This window comes from Ovis aries, chromosome X, assembly GCF_016772045.2.
Source record: "Ovis aries strain OAR_USU_Benz2616 breed Rambouillet chromosome X, ARS-UI_Ramb_v3.0, whole genome shotgun sequence".
Taxonomy (NCBI): domain Eukaryota; kingdom Metazoa; phylum Chordata; class Mammalia; order Artiodactyla; family Bovidae; genus Ovis; species Ovis aries.
The window spans coordinates 134,153,347-134,171,614 of record NC_056080.1 but is presented as its reverse complement, the minus strand read 5'-3'; the positions used below and the strand labels follow the sequence as shown (position 1 = coordinate 134,171,614).

The 18,268-nt window shown below is 44.6% G+C and overlaps 2 protein-coding genes across 2 annotated transcripts in view; one reads left to right on the top strand and one right to left on the bottom strand.

Moving 5' to 3' along the window:
• The window catches only part of SRPX2 (sushi repeat containing protein X-linked 2), a 31,567-nt gene extending 13,601 nt beyond the window's left edge, over positions 1-17,966 (top strand). Inside the window, exons 4-11 of the mRNA XM_004022502.5 lie at positions 6,352-6,543; positions 8,972-9,148; positions 9,419-9,545; positions 9,707-9,828; positions 11,109-11,288; positions 11,617-11,750; positions 16,028-16,149; positions 17,471-17,966. Of these exons, the coding sequence (XP_004022551.1) occupies positions 6,352-6,543; positions 8,972-9,148; positions 9,419-9,545; positions 9,707-9,828; positions 11,109-11,288; positions 11,617-11,750; positions 16,028-16,149; positions 17,471-17,651 (1,235 nt within the window). The 3' untranslated portion in view covers positions 17,652-17,966. The remainder of the gene's footprint in view (positions 1-6,351; positions 6,544-8,971; positions 9,149-9,418; positions 9,546-9,706; positions 9,829-11,108; positions 11,289-11,616; positions 11,751-16,027; positions 16,150-17,470) is intronic.
• Positions 14,060-14,457, bottom strand: LOC114111339 (translation machinery-associated protein 7). Its single transcript, XM_042241734.2, has one exon. The coding sequence runs from the start codon at positions 14,427-14,429 to the stop codon at positions 14,235-14,237; it is 195 nt and encodes a 64-aa protein (XP_042097668.1). The 5' UTR covers positions 14,430-14,457; the 3' UTR covers positions 14,060-14,234.
• Positions 17,967-18,268: the final 302 nt, after the last annotated feature.

Genomic DNA, 18,268 nt, shown 5'->3' with positions numbered 1-18,268 from the left:
TTTGTTCACTTGAGATGTACTCTGTTAGTAAATTTCGATTATGCTGCTTGGTGAGACTGAATGTGGATGGCATGAAGGGCACTGTCACATGCCTCGCTTGCTTCCACATAACGTACCCACCGTCTCCCCTGTTCTACCAGTCTGGTGACCACACCCAAAGAGAAAATGAGGTTAGCCTTGAATTATTTGTTCTCGAGGTCACTTGGAGATCACGTTTCTCTTCCTAACTGCTCATAAGCCTGTGTTTAATTCTAAAACATTTTGCTATCAGTGCTATCAGTCTCACCAAACAGCGTAATTGAAATTTACTAACAGAGTACATCTCAAGTGTTCTCACTACCAAAAAAAAAAATGGTAACTATGTGAGGTGATGGATGTGTTTATGAACACATTTGAAGTCATCATTGAAGTAATCATTTAACATTGAAGTTAATTGTTGTCATCATTTAACAACGTAAACATATATTAAAACATCATATTCTTCACCTTGGTGCATGCATGCTCAATTGTGTCCAGCTCTTTGCAACCCCACGGACTGTAAGCCGCAAGGCCCCTCTGTTCATGGGTTTCTGCAGGCAAGAATACTGGAGTGGGTTGCCATTTCCTACTCCAGGGGATCTTCCTGACCCAGGAATCAAACCTGGGTCTCCTGTATTTGCAGGCGGATTCTTTACCACTGAGCCACCTGGGAAGCCCCTTGTTTACCTTAACTATTTACAATTTATGTGTCAATTATACCTCAATAAATCTGGCGAAAATGAAAATTGGGATAGTGAATTTGCTCTTTCCAGCCTTCCAACCTGTTCATTTTTTTCTTTTGGTAAACTGTCATGCTTTATAGTTCTTTATTTTGATCTTCCAGTCTTATTAAAATATAATTGACATACAACACTGTATAAGTTTAAGGCATACAGCACAAGCTTAGTGAGCATCCATCATCTCATATAAATATATCATTAAAGAAATAGGAAAAAATATTTTCCTTATAATAAAAAGTCTTAGGATTTACTCGCTTAACAACTTCATATATGACACACAGCAGTGTCGATTATATTCATCATGTTGTACATTACATCCCTAATACTTATTTATCTTATAACTAAGAGTTTGTACTTTTGACCACCTTCATACAACCCCCTCCCCCCCTTCCCCTGCCTCTGGTAAACCATAAATCTAACATGTTCTCTTTATGCCAGTATTCCTTCAGGCCAGCAAATCTGAGCTTATTTATAAAAGTTGCTGCTGCTGCTGCTGCTGCTAAATCACTTCAGTCGTGCCTGACTCTGTGTGACCCCATAGATGGCAACCCACCAGGCTCCCCCGTCCCTGGGATTCTCCAGGCAAGAATGCTGGAGTGGGCTGCCATTCTTTCTCCAATGCATGAAAGTGAAAAGTGAAAGTGAAGTCATTCAGTCATGTCCGACTCCTAGTGACCCTATGGACTGCAGCCCACCAGGCTCCTCTGTCTGTGCGATTTTCCAGGCAAGAGTCCTGGAGTGGGGTGCCATCGCCTTCTCCATTTATTACTGTCTCAGCATTTACCCTGAGGTTTATATTTCCCTGTACTGTGCTTGCTTATTCTACCCATTCCAATTTTGTGTGTATTTTTCTTGACCCAATATGGGTGAAACATAGAACAGGAGTGATTGTTGAGGTCCCAGCCTCGAATGTAAAGTCTTAATCATATGTGTTGTGACCATATAATCAACAGCCCTGCAACTGTAGTGCTTAAGAGACTTTTTGTCATTTGGAGGTGGTTTCTCCAGATGGCAGCTGTGTGTCACAGCCACAGGCTCAAAAATAGCACTGGAAGCTACAAGCCTGTTGTGGCTTAAAGGCTACTTTTCTCACTGTCATCTGTTTTCATTCTCCAGCTGCCCTCAAACAGAGGCTCTAACTTTTTTTGTTCCTTTGGTTCCTCGTGACCTTTTTTCAAAGCCCCCCTTTTTTGTCTCTTAGGATTTCAGGACCAAATGAGCTCATATGGGGCTTTAGCTTTCCCAACCCCAGGCTAAGAAAGCTCTGTCATCCCATGTACCCATCCTGGGGCAGGTGGCCCACTGCTTGTTTATATGTTCCCCTTTCAAATCTTAACCTACTGAAGAGTCATTATTTGTGTAGCCAATGAGGTGTTTTTATGATGCTTTTATGATCTCATGACCCTATTACCTTTTGTGCTCAGTATTGTACTGCGATTAGACTTTCCTTCCTAAACAGCCTACTTTGATATGCAGTCCCTCCCTCTCTCTAGCTTACATCTTTGTGTTATTTTTAAACAATTATTAAAAGTGTACATCCTATAAAATTCACTTTTTTGGTGTATAGTTCTATGAATTTTGACAAATGTGTAGAGTAAGGTCACCAATGCCACAGTACCAAAAATTTGCCAAAGGCTGCCCCTTGAGGGTATCCCCACCTCTATCCCTGATCTCTGGCAACCCCTGATCTTTCCCAATATTTCTGCCTTGTCCAGAATGTCACATGCATGGAATCATAGTCTGCAGTCTTTTGATTCTGACTTCTTTCATTTCACAAACTGCACTGGAGATTTGTCCAACTTGTTGGATGTATTAGCACTGCCTTCTTATGTATGGATAAACCATGCCTAGTTTAAACGTTCACATTTGGGAGGATATTTGAGCTGTTTCCAAGATTTGACAATTATGAATAGAGATATTTTAAACATTTGTGTACAGGATTCTGTATGAACATGGATTTTTATTTCACTTTCAGCTCAGTCAGTTCAGTCACTCAGTCACATCTGACTCTTTGCGACCCCATGGAGTGCAGCACACCAGGCCTCCCTGTCCATCACCAGCTCCTGGAGTTTACACCGACTCATGTGCATTGAGTCGGTGATGCCATCCAACCATGTCATCCTCTGTCGTCCCCTTCTCCTCCCACCTCCAATCTTTCCCAGCATCAGAGTCTTTTCAAATGAGTCAGTTCTTCACATCAGGTGGCCAAAGTACTGGGATTTTAGCTACAACATCAGTCCTTGCAATGAATATTCAGGACTGATTTCCTTGAAGATGGACTAGTTGGATCTCCTTACAGTCCAAGGGACTCTCAAGAGTCTTCTCCAACACCACAGGTCAAAAGCATTAATTCTTCAGTGCTCAGCTTTCTTTATAGTCCAACTCTCACATCCATACATGACCACTGGAAAAACCATAGCCGTGACTAGACAGACCTTTGTTGACAAGGTAATGTCTCTGCTTTTTAATATGTTGTCTAGCTTGCTCATAACTTTCCTTCCAAGGAGTAAGCATCTTTTAATTTCATGGCTGCAGTCACCATCTGCAGTGGTTTTGGAGCCCAAAAAAATAAAGTCTGACACTGTTTCCACTGTTTCCACAACTATTTGCCATGAGGTGATGGGACCACATGCCATGATCTTAGTATTCTGAATGTTGAGCTTTAAGACAACTTTTCACTCTCCTCTTTCACTTTCATCAAGAGGCTCTTTAGTTCTTCTTCACTTTCTGCCATGAGGGTGGTGTCATCTGCATATCTGAGGTTATTGATATTTCTCCTGGCAATCTTGATTCCAGCTGTGCTTCTTCCAGCCCAGCGTTTCTCATGATGTACTCTGCATATAAGTTAAATAAGCAGGGTGACAATATACAGCCTTGATGTACTCCTTTTCCTATTTGGAACCAGTCTGTTGTTCCATGTCCAGTTGTAACTGTTGCTTCCTGATCTGCATACAGATTTCTCAAGAGGCAGGTCAGGTGGTCTGGTATTCCCATCTCTTTCAGAATTTTCCACAGTTTCTTGTGATCCATACAGTCAAAGGCTTTGGCATGGTCAATAAAGCAGAAATATATGTTTTTCTGGAACTCTCTTGCTTTTTCACTTGGGCATATACTAAAGTGGGATTGTGGAGTCACCTGGCAACAGTACATTTGATCTTTTTAAGAAATTACCAAATAATTTCCTGAAGTTTCTTCATCTCAGCAATGTATGAAAGTTCTAGTTTTCCCCCATCTTCATCAACACTTAGTATTACCAGAGTTTTTTTTTAGCTTTAGTCATCATAATGGGTATATAATGATATCTTTTTGTAGTCTTAATTTGCGTTTCTCTAATGACTAGTGATGCTAAACATATTTTCATGTACTTATTTGTATCACTATATCCTCTTCAGTGACATGTCCTTTCATATCTTTTGCTCATGCTCTGACTGGATTGTTTGATATTTTTATTGTTGAATTTTCCAAGTTCTTTAAATATTCTGGATACTAGTCCTTGGTCTTATATATGGTTTGCAAATTTTTAGCCCCAGTTTGTGGTTTGTCTTTTGTTTATCACCAGTGCTTCCCACAGAACAAAAGTTTTTAATTTTGACAAGGTTCAATTTCTTGATTTTTTTAAATTTTATGAATTGTGCTTTTGGTATCATGTCTAAGGCCCCTTTGTGTGCGCATGCTAAGTTGCTTCAATCATGTATGACTCTTTGTGGTCCTATGGATTGTAGGCTGCCAGGCTCCTCTGTCTGTAGGATTCTCCAGGCAAGAATACTGGAATGGGTTGCTCTGCCCTTCTCCAGGGGATCTTCCTGACGCAGTGATCAAAGCTGTGTTTCTTATGTCTCCTGTATTGTGAAAGGTCATTGCTGAGCTGTGAAAAATGCCAGGATTCTTGGCCTCTGGAGAAGAGAAATTCCATCTGGGGCCACTGATGAGGCTTGATCGCTCAGAGCTTTTGTGGGACAAAGTTTTATTAAAGTCTAAAAGAGATAGACAAAGCTTCTGACATAGACATCAGAAGGGGACAAAAAGAGTGCCCCCTGCTAGTCTTTAGCCAGATGTTTTATGTCTGTTAGAAAGCTATTAATCAGAAAGAGACACCTCAAGGCTGAGGGAGTTTCACCAGGCCCCTCTCCCACAATATGTATTTTTGAGATGGGATGGCACAAGGTGTATCATCCCCCAGCCATAAAACAATTGATATGAACACTGGTTTGTTGAGCTATTATCAGTCCAAGGTTTGAGAAAAGGAAAAAGTTAGTCTTCGGTGGAACCATTTTGAAGAAAGGCAAATTCCAAAGCAAATACATCGTTTCATTAACATAGCTTAAGAAAAACATCTCTATAAGAAAAACGCATTGGTTAGTTCAAGGTCTGAGAAAAGTTACGTTCAGGTGGAACCAGGTGTCTTAGCATGCTTGGGGCTGGTGCATGGGGATGACCCACAGAGATGTTATGGGGAGGGGAGGTGGGAGGGGGGTTCATGTTTGGGAACGCATGTAAGAATTAAAGATTTTAAAATTAAATAAAAAAAATAAATAAAAGCAAAAAAAAAAACAAAAACAAAAGAAAAGCCAAATAAATAAATAAATAAACAAACTTGCAGCCTATTTCCTCTGTTTGGAGACCCCTGGCCTTCCTGCCTGTAACCCTCTCAATGAGCAGGTGGGTTCTTTACTAGTAGTGCCACCTGCCCTTTGCTGCTGCTGCTGAGTCACTTCAGTCGTGTCCAACTCTGTGCAACCCCATAGACGGCAGCCCACCAGGCTCCCCCGCTCCTGGGATTCTCCAGGCAAGAACACTGGAGTGGGTTGCCATTTCCTTCTCCAGTGCATGAAAGTGAAAAGTGAAAGTGAAGTCACTCAGTCGTGTCTGACCCTCAGCAATCCCATGGACGGCAGCCCACCAGGCTCCTCCATCCATGGGATTTTCCAGGCAAGAGTACTGGAGTGGGGTGCCATTGCCTTCTCCACAACTGCCCTTTGCCTAGTCCTAAATCCTAAAGACTTTTCTATTTTTTTCTAAAAGGTCTATAATTTTACTTTTTTCATTAAAGTTCATGATCCATTTAGAGTTAACTTTTGTTTAAGGTATGAGATACGGGCTTCCCAGGTGGCTCAGTGGTAAAGAATCCACCTGTCAATGCAGGAGACATAGGAGATGCAGGTTCAATCCCTGGGTTGGGAAGATCCCCTGCAGGGGGAAATGGCACCCCACTCCAGTACTCTTGCCTGGAAAATCCCATGGACAGAGGAGCCTGGTGGGCTGCAGTTCATGGGGTCACACAGAGTCGGACACGACTTAGAGACTGAGCACCCATATACACACATGAGACATCTAAGTTGAAGTTCTTTGCTTTGCTTTTCCTCTTTATTTTTGCCTATGGAAGTTCAGTTGCTCCAGCATCATTTGTTCAAAAGACTATTTGTCCTCCATTAAATTGTTTTTGTACCTTTGTCAGAAATAATTTTGCCATATTTGTGTGAATGTGTTTCTGGGCTCTCTGTTCCGTTCCATCCATATGTGTGTCTGTCCTTCCACCAATACCACACTGTCTCGATTACTGTACTTCTAGCTTACTTTTCTTCTATTGCCACAGTCCCCCGATGGTGTTATACATTAAATATCCAGGATGGAGAAGCCACGTGCTACTCACCAAGAGGAGGAAATTATCACAGCAGCCTGGGCACTCGCTGTGAGCTTTCCTGTGACCGGGGCTTTCGACTGATTGGACGGAGATCCGTGCAATGCCTGCCAAGCCGCCGTTGGTCTGGAACTGCCTACTGCAGGCGTAAGTGGTGTGCATGTATAGGCCGACATCTGCATGTGAGAGAGGCCAGCCAGCCAGCCAGCCAGGGTCCATGCCTGGAGGTATTACTATGCCCTCTGTCAAGTACAAATTGAAAATTTTCACAGGATCCCAACAGGGCCTTTCCCCATCCTAACATTCCAGCTCATGTTCTCTCCCTGTGACTATGGATCAAGCAATAGGGGCATTTTAAGTTGCAACCAGGCTTCCCCAGTGGCTCAGTAATAAAGAACCTGCCTGCCAATGCCAGATACGTGGGTTCAATCCCTCAGTTTGGAAGAACCCCTGGAGCAGGAATGGCACCCCACTCCAGTACTCTCGCCTGAAGAATCCCATGGACAGAGGAGCCTGGCCTGCTACAGTCTGTGGAGTCGCAAAGAAACTGGCATGACTTAGCGACTGAGCACAGACGCACGCAAGCAGCAACCAGCCCTCAGTCTCAAAGGGCCCAGGGGTGCATGGAAAGCTTCCACCTGGGGCCGGATGTGGACTTAGGCCGTCCTCTGGAACTCTCAAGCATGTGCAGTCTCAGACTCTTTCCCACTTGTAAACTAATGTACTTCTTGGCCTGAGGTCTTAGGCCTTGGCAGTGAAGCTAAAAGACATCTTCTGGTCTTCATTTTCTTCTGAAAGTCAAGAAGAACCTCCAAGGTTGGAATGCAGGGGTGCTAGTACATTTCACATCATGTTCACCTCAGCTCCCAAATCCCTACCTCTTACTGAAACCCTACAGCCTACCCTATTTTGGCAGCTAAGCTTTGCCTGTCCCTATATCCATTGCTGAATGCCATTTGTAGAACACCCCTGTGTGTAGGGACACTTCAAGAGCTGATTCTAGACTAGCCAATGTGTGCATGTGAATGGAGTGTCAGGGGATGTAGAATGCTGAGCATTCAGAGATAAATGGGGTTGTTTGGAGAAGATGCTGTGGAATAGAGGAGAAGTTTGGTAGCCAGAAAAAGGAAGCAACCATTCCCCTCTAGGTGACTATAAGCCATTTGTTATAGGACTAGACCCCATCATTTCCAAAATGAATTTGAATTGACCTTACAAAATTAAAATACATTGACAAATTAACATGAAACCAGTTAAAAGTTTGTGTTGTATGCGTGCTCAGTTGCTCAGTTGTGTCCGAGTCTGCGACACCATGAATTATAGTCTGCCCGGCTCCTCTGTCCATGCAATTTCCCATGCAAGAATACTGGAGTGGGATTCCATTTCCTTCTCCAGGTGATCTTTCCAACCCAGGGATCAAAGCTATGCCTCTTGAGTCTCTTGCATTGCCAGGCAGATTCTTTACCACTGTGCCTGTTTAAACACTGAATCTCACTTTGTACTTCCTCATAAGAGACACATGGAGAACACTTTGGATCTATCATTTTCACTGTCATGTAATACTAAGAAAATCAAATCAACAGAACGACAGACCTTTTTTCTTGGCCCTGATTTCAAGAAGGTCATTGTTGCTTAGGTCTTTACATAAAGGAGGCTGGAAAACATAAAAGGCAATCACCTTCAAGTCTGGTTTGACCAGGAAGCAAAAACAAACACAGTCAATAAAATCTTTAGTCAAAGCTCCGATAATGGAAGTTAGGGAGGGTTAGAACTTAGCCAACCTGAAGGAACATATGGCTGGCCTACTTCCTTCAGGTGTTGGGTATTTCATACTGGACTTTGGCAAGCACAAGCTTACAATCAGTTCATGGGAGCTGTTGCCACTTCTGGCACACGTAACGTCTAAAGCACATGGATTCGCCTTTAAGCAAATGCTTCCAAAGCTGTCTGCCCCTCCCCACTGGGAGTGGCCTGACTTGTACTCTCACCAGCACAGAGGACCAGTGGGCATGTAAGTGAGCCTCAGCTGAGGAGTGTGGCAGAACCAACATTATATTCAAAATGGAGTCTTGAATTTGTTCAAGGGCATCTAGCATTTGTGGAACAAGAGAGGAAAAGTATGAGCTGCTGAGGCCCCAAATAAGCCCAGAGATTTATATGCACTGTCTCTATATTTGGCGCAACAATCCTACTTCATGGTATACACGTTTTAGTGATGGAGACACTGAGGCTTGGAGAGAGATGTAAGTTGCTCAAGTCACAGAGCTAGTTAAGTGGTGGAGCTGGGATCCAAACTGAGGTGCGTTCCTCAAATCCATGAACTTGGATGAGTGACTTCTTTGAGACCATCTCCCCCACTCCGCCCCTCAAGAGTACTATTGTACTTCATAATATCAAACATAAGACTGAAATTAGGAAAAAGAGGCAATCGGGCACAAAAATGTCAGAGCAGTTGGGCATAGGTTTCCCTGTATTTTCTGCTGTCTCTGACATGGTCTTCCCTGGGCTAGATGCCTAGGTATTACTTCCACATGGCCCTACAGGCCACTGAGCTTGCCTCCTGATTCTCTCTTAGAGATGAGATGCCACGCGTTGCCATTCATCACGAGTGGCACCTACACGTGCACAAATGGGGTGCTTCTTGACTCTCGCTGTGACTACAGCTGTTCCAGTGGCTACCACTTGGAAGGTGACCGCAGCCGAATCTGCATGGAAGATGGGCGATGGAGCGGAGGAGAGCCTGTATGTGTAGGTAAATGCTGGTCGCTCCCAGTTGTCCTGCTGCAAAGAGCCAGCCTGGCATTACGTCCACTGCAGAAGGTATTCCCACTAGCTGCAAAAGGTGGCACCCTGGGTACAGGCTTAACAAAGCAATCGCTTCCCTTGGAGTCAGGCCTCACAAGTTTCATTGAGCATCTTGAACTGCCTCTTTTACCTACCCAGTGGTGTGGTATCGTTTCATGGGTTCCCTCCAGGGAAGGCAGGGATCCCCAAGTCAGCACTTAATTTCTGACCTTGGCAGATATAGATCCCCCCAAGATCCGTTGTCCCCACTCCCGTGAGAAGATGGCAGAGCCGGAGAAACTGACTGCTCGAGTATACTGGGACCCACCCCTGGTGAAAGACTCTGCTGACGGCACCATCACCAGGTGAGCCAGAGATGCCGCCTATGCCTCCCGCCAGCTTCTCTCTCCCAGGCACTCAGGTAGCCCCACTGAACCACGCAGACTGATGGCACAGTGATGTGTGCCCCAAAGCCTAGTGCTAAGAGCCACTTTCCTCAGTGGCTCTCTCACCCTGTCCCATGTAGGTTGATACTTCGGGGCCCTGAGCCTGGCTCTCACTTTCCAGAAGGAGAACACGTGATTCGTTACACTGCTTACGACCGAGCCTACAACCGGGCCAGCTGCAAGTTCATTGTGAAAGTACAAGGTCAGAAAGAAGTTTTCCATTTCTGCATTGCTTATTATTTCTGCTCTTCTCTTACCCTCTAGATGCTCATCACAACCCTCTCCTCGCTATGCCTGAAACAGACACCTCATGCAGATTGGGAGAGGGGACACTCAAGTTCATGAAACAGGTCATTCAGGAAACCTGTATACATGTGTAGACACATTTCAGAAACTCTGCCCCCCAACAAGACTTTCTCATTCTCCTAAATCTACATGAAACCCACCGACATACTCTGTATCCATTTCTTTTCTTAGCCTTCAAATCAATGATTAAAGTCAATCAGCCTTCATTCTCAGTCTTTCTCCTCTGCTGAAATTCGTGGTACTGGTTACTGATTCTTGCTTTTTGTTTTGTTTTCATTATAAAATTAATTCATGCTCATTGTTGAACATATGGGAAATAAAGTAATACACAAAGGGGGAAAAAAACTATTACTCTGTCACCCAGAGGCAATTGTTGTTAATCTTTCGGTAGTTTTCTTCCAGTCTTTTGTTCACACATACTTAAAAAATACCTAATTGAGATCACACTGCATATCCAATCTTAGGTCACCCTTTTTCACTTTTCATTATAACACAAGTAAATTTCTCATGTTCTTTAAAGTTTTTTCAGAAGTCTTTTAATCACAGTATAATAATCTACTTCTAAGAATATATCATACTTTGCTCAATGCTTCTCCTCCCACTGACGGATATTTTAAAGTGTTAGTTGCTCAGTCATGTCCAATCTTTGCTACCCCATGGACTGTAGCCCACCAGGCTTCTCTGCATGGAATTCTCCAGGCAAGAATAATGGAGTAGGTTTCCATTTCCTTCTGCAGAGAAACTTTCCGACCCAGGGATTGAACCTGGGTCTCCTGCATTGCAGGTGGATTCTTTATCTTGTGTGCCACCAGGAGAGCCCAATGATATTTCATATTAAAAGTAATTTATAAGGTGGTCATCTGTATGCAGAGTGTCCCCAAAGTCTGAAAACAAAAATGGCAATTTTTTTTTACAGATTGCTAGTCTTTTGATGACTATATATATATACTTACCCATGCTTCCACATTTTATGAACACTTTTGTCTACATTTCAGATTTAACTCCATAAGAAAGCAAAAATTTTGCCTCTAGCCCTGGCCATTGGCAACACAGAGAAGTCATTCATTCTGATTATCCTGGGTCAGCTGATCTAGAAAACCCAGCATGGGCACCCTCTTAGCCTATTGTTCTCTGCAAGAATTACCATAGCCCCTAACTGGAACTTCTCCCTGACAGTGAGACGCTGCCCAACTCTGAAACCACCACTGCATGGCTACCTCACCTGCACCTCAGTGGGGGACAACTATGGTGCCACCTGTGAATACCACTGTGATGGAGGGTATGAGCGCCAAGGGACCCCCTCCCGGGTCTGCCAGTCCAGCCGCCAGTGGTCAGGATCACCACCCATCTGTGCTCGTGAGTGCAACTAGGGAATGGGGAGAGTGGACATAATGATCAGGGCTTCTTTGAGGGGTCTCCCAATGTCTATGGCTCAGGAACCAAAAGCAATGCGTCTGATGTGGGAATGGGGGATTCTGTGATGTTTCAGAGCCAATGTACCCCTCTATCATACTCCACCTCCAAGAAAAAGGATTTAAAATCTCCAAGTGTTCTTTTAGGATTTCCCCCCAAGGAAAGGGAGAAACAACCAAAAAAGTTTAACCTGAAAACCTCAGGATGTTTTTATCCATTCTGGGATGAAGGGACAGGCCATATTCTGACTGGCCATGTGCTTCTGCCCTAGCTATGAAGATTAATGTCAATGTCAACTCAGCTGCTGGCCTTCTGGATCAGTTCTATGAGAAACGGCGACTCCTCATCATCTCAGCCCCCGATCCCTCTAACCGATATTATAAAATGCAAATCTCTATGCTACAGGTAAGAGCCACTCCCCTAATCAGGGCTTAGCTCCTTGGCACTCCCCTATCCCACTCCGCTGGGTTTCCCTGGTGGCACAGTGGTAAAGAATCCAACTGCCAACACAGGGACTGTGGGTTTGCTCCCTGGATTGGGAAGATCCCCTGGAGGAAGAAATGGCAACCCAGTTTACTATTCCTGCCTGGAGAATCCCATGGGCAGAGGAGCCTGGTAGGCTACAGTTCATAGGCTCACAAACAGTCAGACAACTTAGCAACCAAACAACAACAACCCCACTCTGTTAATCTCTTACTACGTCTTACTCAAAGACTTGCTCTTTCTACAGCACAGACGCTACTTCTTTAGATTGTAGACAACATTTGATTAGTTTTACTGTAGACAAATTTAGGACAATTTTAAAACAACTGTGTTTTTACTGAAAAGGCAGTGAAGTCATTGGCATGGTGTGTTGCAGGAAGCTTGATGAAGGATGGGAAGGCAGTGTGGCAAAGCACTCCTAAAGACTTGTAAGACCTGTGATCAAATGTAAATGTGGGGAATTAGTTTGTTTAAGTCTTCAAGGAATAATAACACTAACAAACATTTAGACAGTGAGGGCTGTATAAGGACCAGGTATACAAGTATGTGCTTTATACATATTCATTTAATTCTCCCAACAATGCTTATAAAGTAGGTACCCTTACTATCCCCATTTTGCAGGTAAAAAACTGAGGCACAGAGAGGTTAATGATTTGCCCCAAATCACTAGCTAATAAATGGCTGAGCTGCAATTAAACCCAGGCAATCTGACTCAAGGATCTGTGCTCTTAACCACTACTAATAGCAGACAAGAAGGAAACAGGTCATGATATTGCAAAGTAAAACAACGGTATTGCCTAAGGATTTTTAACATTCTACCAGATATCTAGTTAAAGCCTCTGTTGGGAAATGAAAAGCAGAAAGGACAGAGTAGTTCTGACTCCTGGGACTTTCAAAAAGAATAGGCTAAGGCCTATCACTATTCAATCGCTATGTGGTACACCTGAAACTTATATAATATTGTAAATCAACTGTTTTTGTTGGTTCCATTGACTAAGTTGAGTCCAACTCTTTGCAACCCCATGGACTGCAGCACACCAGGCACACCTGTTCTTCACTGTCTCCCTGAGTTTTCTCAAACTCATGTCCATTGAGTCAGTGATGCCATCCAACCATCTCATCCTCTGTCACCTCCTTGTCCTCAATTGAAAAGGAGAAAAATAATATAACAATAAAAATAAAGAATAGACTAGGTTCTTGAAGAGAATTCAAAGTACGCTGACAAGACTCTGAGAAGCTGAAAGGGTCTGGATACCCAGGTAAAAGAAGAAGCTATTTAGGGTGTTTCTAAAGGTTGAGTTCTTACGAGTTTCCAAGTCAGCATTCAGAAGGCCATGATGAAAGCATCCATATCAAAAGAATGACCCTGGGTCTAAACCGAAAAGGACTCTGTTCCTCCAGGGATCCAAAAATGGCAGACAAAAGCAACACCTCAGCTTGAAAAGAAAGCAGCAACAAGAAAAGGAAACAGCCAGGGAGGACAGTGACTTTGAGGCCAGGTCTAGAAGAGTAACCCAAAGATTCAACAAGGGGTGGAGCACCAGGCAGTGCTCACTGCTGCTTTCAACCTTGCCCCAGGTAACTGGCTAAGAGGCACCCCTGATGGGCGAAGCAGGACAAAAAACTGTGGTACGGTTACAGGCTGCACTTCCTAGTGTGAGGGAGGCAAGAACGGGTCACAGAAAGAGCACTGATACTATTTTGGGGGAAATTCTGGAGACCAAGAGAAGGCTGTGGCCGTGTAGCCTAATGGTAAGGAGCACACAGGCTTCTCAGGTGGCACAATGGAAAAGAATCTGCCCGCCAATGCAGGAGATGCAAGAAGCATGAGTTTGATCTCTGGGTCCAGAAGACCCCCTGGAGAAGGAAATGGCAACCCAATCCAGTATTCTTTCCTGGGAAATCCCATGGACAGAGGAGTCTGGTGGGCTACAGTCCATGGGGTCACAAAGAATAGGACATGACTGAGCGACTAACACACAAAGAACTTATGTAGCTTCCAGTTGTAAAATAAGTAAGTCCTGTGGCTGTGACGTACAGCATGGTGACTATAGCTATATAATATATTCGAAAATGGCTAAGAAAATAGATCTTAAAAGTTCTCATTGTAAGAAAAAAAGTTGTGACTGTGTGGTGATGAATGCTAACTGGACTTATTGCGATGATCATTTAGACAAATATCAAATCATTATACTGTACACCTGAAAGTAATATGTCAACTAGTATCTCAATTTTATTTTATTTTACTTTTTTTTTTTAACAAAAGTTTATTCTTAAATGTACAATAGGTTCCAAGACAACACTTCATTCTAGCTATAGGTGGCAACAGATATTATGGCAGGGAATCCAGGTGTTTAAACAGGAATGGAACTAAGGGTCATCATTACCTCAGGCACAAGGAACAGCTTACTTTTTGCCAGATTTCTTAATTCCACCAGTGGCCAGGGGGCCTTTCCCTGCAGCCTTTGCTTTTAGCTCCTTGAGTCTCTTCTGCTCCTCCTTCTGCTTCTGCTTGAATGCCTTATCTTCCTTGTCCATCTCCTTGGCTTGCTTCTTGGGCTGCTTCAGGGGCTTCTTCTCGCCACCTTCGCGGCCAGACATGGCGCCTGCCGCCCCTTCCCCAGACCCTGCCACTGGAATTGGACTCAGTTTTAAAAGAACATAGAGAGATGCTCGACATCACTCATTATCAGAGAAATGCAAATCAAAACCATAATGAGGTACCATCTCACGCTGGTCAGAATGGCTGCCATCAAAAAGTCTGCTAACAATAAATGCTGGAGAGGGTGTGGAGAAAAGGGAACCCTCTTACATTGTTGAAGGGAATGCAAACTAGTACAGCCACTATGGAGAACAATGTGGAGATGCCTTAAAAAAACTGGAAACAGAACTGCCATACAACCCAGCAGTCCCACTGCTGGGCATATACACTGAGGAAACCAGAATTGAAAGAGACACGTGTACCCCAGTGTTCCTTGCAGCACTGTTTACAATAGCCAGGACATGGAAGCAACCTAGATGACCATCAGCAGATTAATGGATAAGGAAGTTTTGGTACATATACACAATGGAATATTACTCAGCTATCAAAAGAATGCATTTGAATCAGTTCTAACAAGGTGGATGAAACTGGAGCCTGTTATACAGAGTGAAGTAAGTCAGAAAGAGAAACACCAATGTGGTATATTAATGTAAATATATGGAATTTAGAAAGACGGTAATGATGACCCTATATGCAAGACAGCAAAAGAGACACAGATGTAAAGGAGAGACTTTTAGATGATATGGGAGAAAGTGAGGGTGGGATGATATGAGAGAATAGCATTGAACATGTATATTACCATATGTAAAACAGATGACCAGTGCAAGTTCGATGCATGAAGCAGGGCACCCAAAGCCAGTGCTCTGGGACAACCCAGAGGGACGGGGTGGGGAGGGAAGGGAGCTGGAAGGAGGGTTCACCATGTCAATATATGGCAAAAACCACCACAGTATTGTAATTAGCCTCCAATTAAAATAAATTAAATTTTAAAAATGAACAGGAGGTGTAGGCTGAAGGAAGAGGCAGCACTAGAGCAAAAGCAAGACAAGGATTTAAAAAATATCAGTAAATGAACAGTTGGTAACCCCCCAAAAAAATAACTTATGTATTTAAAAATCTATGCAAAGCTAAGCAAGGAGAGATGATGTTACTGCAATTTGTTAATTACATTTCTCTTTTCTGTCCCACATAATATAACCAATCTCTACACTTCATTAGAATAAAGGAAACACTGTTAGGGTAAGTGGGCTTCCCAGGAGGCACTGGTGGTAAAGAACCCACTTGCCAATGCAGGAGACATAAGAGACACGGGTTCGATCCCTGAGTCAGGAAGATCCCCTGGAGGAGGGCGTGGCAACCCACTCCAGTATTCTTGCCTAGAGAATCCAATGGACAGAGGAGCCTGGCAGACTATGGTCCATAGGGTGACAAAGAGTCGGACAAGTTTGAATCAGCTTAGCACGCGCCCACACACATCGGGGCAAGTGCTTCAGGAATGACAGAGGAAAGAGGTGGTAGACCCCCTCATGTGATGGTTTGTGAAGAAGCCCCTCCTTTCCCACACTGCCTTGACATGGTCCCAAGAGGAATCAGTTAAGTAGCCTTAGGTTTGGGTTTGACAGCCTATTCAGGAAAACCTTCTTCTCTCCCCTCCCAGCAATCCACTTGTGGACTGGACCTGAGGCACGTGACCATCATCGAGCTGGTGGGGCAGCCACCTCAGGAAGTGGGGCGCATCCGGGAGCAACAGCTGTCAGCCAATATCATTGAGGAACTCAGGTCCAGACTGGAGGGCAACAGGAAAGCAGTGGGTAGAAACCTTAGGCAGGACACTGGCCACAAGAAAGTTGTGGGGAAATCAGCAAACACTATTCTCTTGGGGAATTGCTTGTTTGAACTCTTTGGATGCCTTAGGTAAGATCAGAGTGGCAGGGCATCAGAATCAAATGGCAGGGTGTTGTTGAAAATACAGATGACCACCTCAAACCAGCTCAGGACTGTGCTTTTATAAGGCACCTCAGGTGACCCTGAATCACAGCCAGGGCTGAGACACAGACTCAAACATGACTTAGATAAGCCTTTGATCCTGTCACCTGGTGGTTGTATCCTTTTGCCTTCAGTCTGCAAATGAGCAAAAAGCATCTTTAGGCAGTGAAATCTGAATCATACTCATCTGCCCCTTGGGGAGGAGAAGACCCTAGGGAACAGGTGGTAGAAGTTGACTTTGCTCATTATCTGTCTGTTCTCACCCTCCCAACCCCTCCCCCCACATATACTCAGAACCAATAAAGCCATCACTCCCCTCTGTTCCATAAACAATACCCGCCCCTAGGGCTTAATCTCAGGGACAGAAACATTCAGCCCCAGGTAAAGACTGGGCCTTCCCTGGTGGCTCGGTAGCAAAGTCAGTGGTAAAGAATCCACCTGCCTATGCAGGAGATGCAAGAGACTGTGGATTCAGTCCCTGAGTTGGGAAGATCCCCTGCAGAAGGGAAGGGCTACCCACTCCAGTCTTCTCGCCTGGAGAGCCTGGTGGGTGACAGTTCATGGCGTCACAGAAGAGTCAGACACAACTTAGCCACTAAACAACAGGAACAAGAGGAAAGACTGGAAAACACTCAGAGGAAGGAGACTGCACACTTGGTGATATTGATCAACCTGAAGTTTGACCAGGTGATATTGATCAGCCTCAGGGCTGCCATGTTTGGTTGTGCAGGCTACGCTTGTCTAGCTCATGGTCACGGCACAGTGCCCGTGACTGGTGCTCCCTGGAGTTATCATGTGCAGCCCGCATCACTATATGTGATAGCCCTGTGTAAGGGGGCCTGTGAGGCAAACGCAGCTTGGTAGTAACAAAGCTGTTCCATCTGGGGTGAGGAAGGGAAAGCTTAACAGAGCTAGAAATGTTGGGGCAGCAAGACTAAGGTGTGAGCAGAGAAAAATCAAGGGGCTTGAGATAGGTACTAGAAGGGATGGGGCAAGGGATTCGGTGGGGAAAGAATTAGTCCATCAGTGGAGCTGTGAAAGATCAGAGAGGACTAGAGTCTGGCGGGATGATGTCCAGACAAGGTCTCACACGTCCCTGGGCTCATCTCTCTAGGCAATTTCAGCACCTCACTCGCTCCTACTTCAACATGGTGTTGATTGACAAGCAGGGAATTGACCGGGAACGCTACATGGAACCTGTCACCCCCGAGGAAATCTTCACGTTCATTGACGACTATCTACTGAGCAATGAGGAGCTGATCCAGCGCCGGGAACAGAGAGACATGTGCGACTGAACTTGAGTCGGAGCATGGTTGAGGCCAAGGGAAAATGTCCCCTGGTCAGCCAAGACTGGGGCCTAATCAAAGGGGAAAATGCTTTCCCACAGCTCTGAGGAAAGGACTCTAAGGTGGGTGAGGTTCCCTGATCCTGGGACATTTCCAGACACCTTTCCTCAAGCAAGTCTCTGCTTTACGTAGCACTGGAGGAGCATAAGAAGCTAGGGAGGGACTGAGGACAGGCCCTGGGCAGCAGCTTGTGGATAGAAAGTCTTGCTTCTGCCCAGCTCTCTAAAATCTTTCAGAGAAGTAAATTCTAAATTCACTCACTAACCGGCTGTGTTTGAAATGGTTCCTCTACCCTGAGGGGACAGCAGAAGGCAGCACCATCACAACAGACAACCAGAGCACCATCAAGTGTGGCTGGATCTTCCTTACAGGCTCAGTGTGGGGTTGGAAGTGAGGCAGGCTCACTCTTATTTGTCCTTCTCCCTTGTAGGATGTTGGGCTACAAATGTTAACCGTCTGTTAACCATTCTGTTAACCATCATCTCCCCTAAGAGCTAGCAGGCTGCTGCAGTTGGGAGGGAGCTTGGGGAGAAAAGTCAGACTAGAGCAGAATGCTGTCTCCTGCC

Excerpts from the sequence above, each read along its gene's own strand:
- LOC114111339 (XM_042241734.2), bottom strand. The coding sequence starts at position 14,429 with ATGTCTGGCCGCGAAGGTGGCGAGAAGAAGCCCCTGAAGCAGCCCAAG.